The sequence below is a fragment of the Nicotiana tomentosiformis genome, chromosome 4 (assembly GCF_000390325.3).
Source record: "Nicotiana tomentosiformis chromosome 4, ASM39032v3, whole genome shotgun sequence".
In the NCBI taxonomy this organism is placed as follows: domain Eukaryota; kingdom Viridiplantae; phylum Streptophyta; class Magnoliopsida; order Solanales; family Solanaceae; genus Nicotiana; species Nicotiana tomentosiformis.
Window position 1 is genome coordinate 129,857,146 of NC_090815.1, and position 7,915 is coordinate 129,865,060.

At 37.6% G+C, this 7,915-nt stretch overlaps 1 protein-coding gene and 1 long non-coding RNA gene across 5 annotated transcripts; both read left to right on the forward strand.

Annotated features, from left to right (window-relative positions):
* Window positions 1-942: 942 nt before the first annotated feature.
* On the forward strand, window positions 943-5,814 carry LOC138909117 (uncharacterized). The gene is made up of 2 exons (XR_011415660.1): window positions 943-1,074; window positions 4,870-5,814. It is a non-coding gene; the product is annotated as an uncharacterized lncRNA (long non-coding RNA).
* On the forward strand, window positions 1,071-5,814 carry LOC104114417 (uncharacterized). Of its 4 annotated transcripts, none has more exons than XM_018776982.3 (2): window positions 1,071-4,964; window positions 5,056-5,814. In XM_018776982.3, the coding sequence occupies exon 1, from the start codon at window positions 1,199-1,201 to the stop codon at window positions 2,300-2,302; it is 1,104 nt and encodes a 367-aa protein (XP_018632498.1). In that variant the 5' UTR covers window positions 1,071-1,198; the 3' UTR covers window positions 2,303-4,964; window positions 5,056-5,814. The 4 variants fall into 4 exon arrangements, with proteins under 4 accessions (XP_018632498.1, XP_018632500.1, XP_009623169.1 ...); XM_018776984.3 differs by having other exon boundaries at window positions 5,133-5,814; XM_009624874.4 differs by having other exon boundaries at window positions 1,071-2,360; window positions 2,699-5,814.
* Window positions 5,815-7,915: the final 2,101 nt, after the last annotated feature.

Consider the following 7,915-nt stretch of genomic DNA (forward strand, 5'->3'; position numbering starts at 1 on the left):
GCTTTCTCTCTTATTACAGCATTTGACATAGGCTACACCATCTCATTATATGAAATCTACGTATTTTCACATGCAGTATAGTGAATTTGCACGCGATTATGATTGTTCGTCTTTAGTTAGAAATTAATAAAGTTAAATATCATTGTCAATTCATGTCCTGCATTTCAGAAGAAAAAAATTGTGAAAATTGAAGGACATATTTGGAGATAATTCTTTACCTACCGAAATACTACTCCTAACATAAAAAGAAGAGGGGAAATAACCTGAGTGGAAAAGACTACAAAAATGATTAAGGGACATAGTGATGCAACACTAGCAGATGTCTATTGTTAATAAGGTTTAAGGCAAGGATTAATTAGACACGAGATAAGAGCAATATCCAGATGTCTTTGACATAACGAAGAATTCTAGTGAAGTGGCAAAAAGGATTCAGAATTTCCTTTAATCTAAGGTGCAAATTACTGTTGGAAATATTGATCCTAGTCCAGATTAGCTAGACTTGTCAGACTAGTTTTATTTGTATTGGGCCAGGCCCACATTTGTTTGGTAATTATTCTTTACTTCTTTTTTCTTCATTTTTGTATAGTTGGGCCGGATCACATATATGGAGACCCAATAGGTCTGATACAAAAACAAACTTGTACATTTTCATTTTCATATATGAAAGAAAGCTTTCCTTCTCTCTCGACCACAGTAAACCATAGCATAATTTCAATCGATTTCATCTCATTTCCGCTGTCAACATGGTATCAGAGCCCGGAATCTCATAAATTCGGTTATCCTCTATCGTCCGATGTTACCCTCGAAGAGTATCACCGGGATTTTCGTTTGATCGGAGAATTTTTTTTTCGAATCGTCATTTTCTATTTTTTTAGATTGCTTGAGTTTTGCTGCTCATTTTTGGGTTGTCTATCTCCGGCTGGTCCCTGAAATCTAAATTTTCGGTTGCAATGATGTATCTCAGCCTTCAATTTTGCCTAAATTTGAAGTCGTTGTTCTTCTGGATTTTCGGAGCATAGCTGGGTAAATTCTTTTCATTTCAAGGCCGTACTCTTCCGGTTGCGAAGAATTGTGGTATATTCTTTCCTTTGTTTACTGTTTTCATCTTCGATTGCATGTCTTAGGGTTTATCGGAATTTTTAGCTAGAAATCGACATTTTGTGTGGTTGAGTATGCCTATTTCTGAAAGTTTTGTCTGATGGCTATCTCGTCGGGTACCTCCTCTTCCTCTTCTGTGGATAATTTCACTACTGTTGAACACACTGCTACAAGTCGTCTTCCTTTTCATCCTGATGATTATACGCATACATGCCACCCTCTATATGTGCATCCTTCTGACCTCTTAGGTTCTTCTTTGGTCACTGAGCCTTTTGATGGCTCATGTTATGGGAGTTGGCGAAGGTCTATTTTAGTGGCTTTGTCCGTTAGGAACAAGATGGAATTTATTCATGGAACCTCTGAGAGACCTCCAGAAGGGTCTACTCTTCTTCGCCAATGGCAAATATGCAATGATTTAGTTGTTGCATGGCTGGCTAACTCTGTGACCAAGGAAATTCATCGTACTGTTGTTTATTCTGAGTTTGCCAAAGACATTTGGAAGGAACTTGAGACCAGATATGGGAAGGCTGATGGGCCCAGGGTCTTTGAGTTAAAAAGGGAGGTGGCTCATATCTCTCAGGGTGCCCTTGATATTACTTCCTACTTCAATAAACTCAAACAACTTAGGGATGAATTGGCCTCTCTCTCTGCCAGTTCTGATGTTAGGTGCACATGTGGGGAAAGTATTAGGTCTGAGGAAAAACAAAAGGTCTATCAGTTCCTCATGGGACTCGATGACACTTATGTTCAAGTCAGAAGCAACATATTGATGATCAAGCCCATCCCTTCCATTGACACAGTCTACAATATTCTTCTAAGTGATGAGAAACAGAGGCAGGTGTCTACTGGATCTCATTTTTCTTCAGAATCTGCTTCTTTCAATGGTGAGTCTTCTAAGCAGTCTTACACTCCCAGGGTGAGTTTTGATAATCAAAGGGCTGCAATCACTTGCAAATACTGTAAAAAGACTGGGCATAACATTGATAAGTGTTACAAGCTCCATGGTTATCCATCAAATTTCAAATTCTCTAAGACTGCTGGTCCTAGGAAGGCTGCAGCACATAGTACAGCTGATTCATCTGCATCTCAGGCATGTGTGTCTCATCCAAATGATGGTGTTGTCCCAGCTGGCTTCTCTAATTCTTCTTCTGCTTTTCCTGGCCTGACAAAGGACCAATGTTCTCAGCTGATACAACTTTTGTAACAAACTCATGTCACTCCTGATTCCTCTCAGTCACTCATGGCTTCTGCACATTTTGCTGGTAGGATAGCCACTCATAGTGTTCTTCTTAAGCCTGCTTTGTTTTCACAAGTTAGTATTTCTGATTGGATCATTGATTCTGGGGCATCTGACCATATGACCTCTCTCAAATCTCTCCTCTTCAATATTCAACCTCTTACCGTTCCTTGTCTTGTTTCTCTCCCAAATGGTTACAAAGTTAAAGTTACAAACTCTGGATCCTTAACTTTGTTTCATAATTTCACTCTTCACAATGTTCTTTATGTTGCTAGTTTTCACTAAAATCTAATTTCAATTCATAAATTGGTTGATCAGTTTGATGGCATTGCATAATTTACTAAGGTTTTATGTGTATTACAGGGCCCTTCTCTGAAGAATCCTCTAGCTCTTGGTAAATTGGACAATGGGCTCTACAAGCTGCAAGTACCCATGTTTAGGCCTGATAACTATGTTTTAAATTCTGTTTTTTCTTCTGCATGTACTGTTTCTAGTAGTTCTATTGTTTCCTCTTATAATTCTGCACCTGCTGTTTCTAATAAAATGGATATTGTTTGGCATTTTAGACTTGGTCACATACCATTTTCTAGAATGAAGGGCATTCCTGTTTTTAGTCCTTGTCTCTCTTCTAAACAGTCATTTCCTTGTTCTGTATTTCCTTTGGCTAGGCAAACCAGACTCCCTTTCCCTAATAGCACCATTCACTCTACTGCTCCTTTTCAATTGATTCACATTGACACTTGGGGCCCTTACCACTCTTCTACTTCCCATGGTGACAAATATTTCCTTACCATTGTAGATGATTATTCTAGAGCTACTTGGACCCATTTGATGGGTGCTAAGAGCAATGCTTTTGATCTACTCAAAGCTTTCATTGCTATGGTTGATACTCATTTTCATACTCATGTTCAAACAATTAGAAGTGACAATGCTTTTGAACTAGGATCTAGTACTATTGGCTCCAAGTTCTTTTCTGCCAAGGGTATAATTCATCAGACCACTTGTCCCTATACTCCACAATAAAATGGTGTTGTGGAGAGAAAGCATAGACATTTACTTGAAACTTCTAGGGCTTTGTTATTCCAATCTAAACTTCCTATTTCTTTCTGGGGTGATTGCATCTTAACTGCCACCTATCTCATTAACAGATTCCCTTCTCCTCTGTTACAATACAAAACTCCTTTTGAATTGCTTTGTGGTTCACCTCCATCTTATGGCCACCATAGGACTTTTGGTTGTTTGTACTATGCTACTATTCCTAGAGTCCTTAGGGATAAGTTTGATCTCAGGTCTGTCCCTTGTATTTTTCTGGGGTATCCCTTTGCTAAAAAGGGTTACAAATTGTATAATCTTGTCTCCAAGTCTTGTTTTGTTTCAAGGGATGTTCAATTTCATGAACATATTTTTACCTTCTACTCTAGTCCTTCCTCTTTTCCTTCTGTGTTTACTTCTTCTCCCTCTTTTCCTACTGATTTCCATTATATCCCATGTCCTGGTCCTTCTCTTTCGTCTTCCCCTGTTCCTTCTGCCTCATCTCCTTTACCTAATTCCGACTCTCCAGCTTCATGTCCTCCTGCTGATACTCCTGTCAGGAGGTCCTCTAGGCCTCATAATCCTCCAAGATATCTTAAAGACTATGTTTGTTCCCTTCCTTCCTCTTCTCCTTCTTCCTCCTCATCAGCTTCCTCTTCTTCTTCACCTTTGGTTGAACCTGCCACTTATTCTCAGGTTGCTTGTATACCTGAGTGGCAGGAAGCTATGACCCAGGAATTTGAAGCTTTGGAGGCTAATGGCACCTGGTCCATTGTTGAGCTTTCTCCAGGCAAGAAACCCATTGGTTGCAAGTGGGGGTATATAAGGTCAAACAAAAGGCTGATGGGAGCATTGAGAGATATAAGGCTAGATTGGTTGTTAAGGGGGACACACAGGTTGAGGGTATTGATTTTCATGAAACTTTTTCACATGTTGTGAAAATGTCCACCATCAAGACCCTGATTGCAGTTGCTGTTAAAAAGCATTGGCCCATATTTCAGTTGGATGTCAACAATACTTTCTTACATAGTGACCTTGATGAGGAGGTTTTTATGAAGTTGCCTCCTGGTTATATTATTTCTTCTCCCTCCTCTTCTGGGCAGTTGGTTTGCAAATTGCAGAAATCTTTTTATGGTCTTAGGCAAGCCTCAAGACAGTGGTATGCCAAACTCTCTTAAGCCCTGTCTTCTAGAGGTTATCAGCATTCCCTCAATGACTACTCCTTGTTCACCAAGGTTTCTGGGGATTCTATTGTGGTTTTAGCTGTATATGTGGATGATATTATTTTAACTGGGACTGATAGTACTGAGATCTCTGCCCTTAAGTCTTTCTTTCATCAACAGTTCAGAATCAAAGATTTGGGTTCCCTTAGTTATTTTTTGGGTATAGAAGTTTTCTATTCAGCATCTGGGGTTCTCTTGCATCAGAAAACGTTTCTTCATGACCTTCTTCTTGAGTTCCATTGTTCTGATGTCACACCTGTGGTTTGTTTCCTCCCTCAGTCAGTCAAGCTCAAGGCCAAGGAGGGTGTTCCCCTTCCTAAACCTGAGGTGTACAGGTCTTTGGTTGGGAGGCTGAATTTTCTCACCCACACCAGGTATGATATCTCTTTTGTTGTGCAGCATCTTTCTCAGTTCATGCAATTTCCTTGTGTGCCTCATCTTGAGGCTGGTTTGCATTTGCTGAAGTACTTGAAGGGCACTGCTGAGCTTGGAATCTTTCTCAACAATACCCCTGATTTTTCTGTTGCTGCTTTATGTGATAGTGACTGGGGTGCTTGCCTAGACACTAGGAGATATGTCACAGGTTTTTGTCTGCTCTTGGGTGGTAGCCTTGTGGACTGGAAGTCAAAGAAATAACCTGTGGTGTCCATGTCTTTTGTTGAGGCTGAATATAGAGCCATGGGCAAGGCTGTCAGTGAGGTTACTTGGATGCACATGTTGCTCTTGGATTTGGGCGTTTCTTGTTTTTCTTCTATTCCCTTGTTCTGTGACAGCCAAGCTGCTATTCACATTGCCAAGAATCCTGTTTTTGATGAAAGGACTAAGCATATTGAGTTGGATTGTGATTTGGTCAGAACCAAGCTTGCTGAGGGCCTTATTCAACTGCTTCACACCTCCTCCTCTACTCAGCTGGCTGATATCTTCACCAAATCTTTGGCTGGTGCTGCTCATCATGGTTTCCTCTCCAAGTTGGGGGTTTTTCTACACTCCAACTTGAAGGGGGGTGTTGGAAATATTGATCCTAGTCCAAATTAGCTAGACTTGTTAGACTATTTTTATTTGTATTGGGCCAGGCCCACATTTGTTTGGTAATTATTCTTTACTTTCTTTTTCTTCATTTTTGTATAGTTGGGTCGGGTCACATAGATGGAGACCCAACTGGTCTGATACAAAAACTAACTTGTACATTTTCATTTTCATATATGAAAGAAAGCTTTCCTTCTCTCTCTCGACCACAGTAAACCCTAGCATAATTTCAATCGGTTTCATCTCATTTCTGCTGTCAACAATTTCAGTATACTATCCTTTAACCAATTGATAGTGTGATTGTTTCCACAGTAGTAATAATGAAATTTCTTTCCATTTTCAATTCTCTGGACTAATCATTAAGTACTACGGCATAAATAGAATGATCTTTCTGCAAATTTTTTGAGTAAATAAGAAAGAAGAAAAATTACGAGTTCAAGTTCTATACATATACAATCATATCGCTTATAAAATATCTTACAAATAAATCTTGGTGGTAAACATTAATTGATATGTATCACATGTTAAACTATACTGATAGTGTAAAAAAATACTAATGTGATCAGCTTGTGTGATTTTAACCCTGGAGTAGAGACATTTGAAAAATAAATATTGAATTAAATAGGGATTTTTACTAAGATATACAAAATTAAATACATATTTATAATAGGGGGTTTTCACTTTTAGCCCGCGCCTGAAACTATTTATATTTGATAACCGATAAAGTGTATAAAATTTGTATAATTTGTGTATATAACATACAAATTATTATATATATATATATATATATATATATATATATATATATATATAGGCTATTTCTTTGTTGAGATTATTTAATAGTTAGCCACATTTTACTCACCTTACATATACATAGGCTATTTCTGTATAGGCTACTTCCGTAAACATTTAGGCTATACGTGTAATAAGGAGTTAGACACGGCGCCACCTGTGCATATGTATAAGTGTATTGTACAGATATTTTGTAATGTAGCAAAAATTATTTTCTCTGCTTCAATTTGTTTCTCGAGGCTTCCCAGTGTGGGTGCTTTTCCATTTTCCTCCATTGGAGTTCAATCTGAGCTCGATTGCATCGGTTATCTTCAATATTTTGTCATCCTTTATAATAAAACTCATTCCAAAATTGATTCTGACTGGGGGTATATTTGGTATGCAAGAAAACATTATCATACAATGTCAAATTGAATCATCAAATGAAGTCCTATATAATAGTAATAACTCTAATTAACGCTATTGCTATTACAATAAAACCACAATATTTTACGTAAGTTATGGTTAACATGTTGATTTTACAACATGTTGATTTTAATTATTTGAAGTTGGAGTCAAGTTGCGTGAAACGTGCACTTGAATTTGGAGTTACGTATCGTGACTATGTCACGGGAACCGTACCCATAGTCACGATAATTTATTAATCGCACATGAAGCAAGCTACGAATATTTATAAGATTGTTTACTCAAACTATTTTTGAAATTGTTGTAAAGTCATGAATTATGGAATTATTTGTGGAAGAATTGGATTTATTACTTATAGAAAAGTGGGCTAGCTTAGAGAAAGATGGGTCAGCTATGTTATTTATTACTTTGGGCCTGATGAGACTAAATCTTTTGGCCCAAAATCTTTTCTTCTCCAACAGCCCAAAAACCAATTTCCTTAGAAACAAATCGTGGCCCAAACAAATTATCCAACCCATTATCCCATATTCTGTACATTTCTTAAACAAAACTAATGACACCACAATCTCATGAACAAAATTAGTAAACAAACCAAATTACAGTGATTCAATAGACCTTTTATCCGGTTAAATCAACTCAAAACAAAACTTTGCAACTCTAAAATTAACATCATGGTCCAATAAACATATGAACAAGGAAACAATCAGATTCAAATGATCCAAATATCAATTGAGTGAACTACTACTTCATGCTATCCAATAATCACACTAATAGACAAGAAGGTAAATGGACAATTATAATCAGTGAACAAAAGGGAAATAACGGACCTTTGATATAAATTAACAGAGTTGAAATTACAAGAGCTTTAAACAATTCGACGAGTGTTGACTGGAGCTTTCACCTGCCACGAAACCTTAAACAAAAAAAATCGCGACTTACAACCCCGCTCGACCTTGCAAAACTGGTGATTTAGTGACTTATTTTTGCTAGGTTTAAAGCTATTTTTGGGGGGTGATTTTGCTGAATTTTTCGAAAGAAAGACGAAGAAAGAATGACACGAGTAGAAATTTCCTTATCCTAGAAGAAAATAAATTTTTCTTAA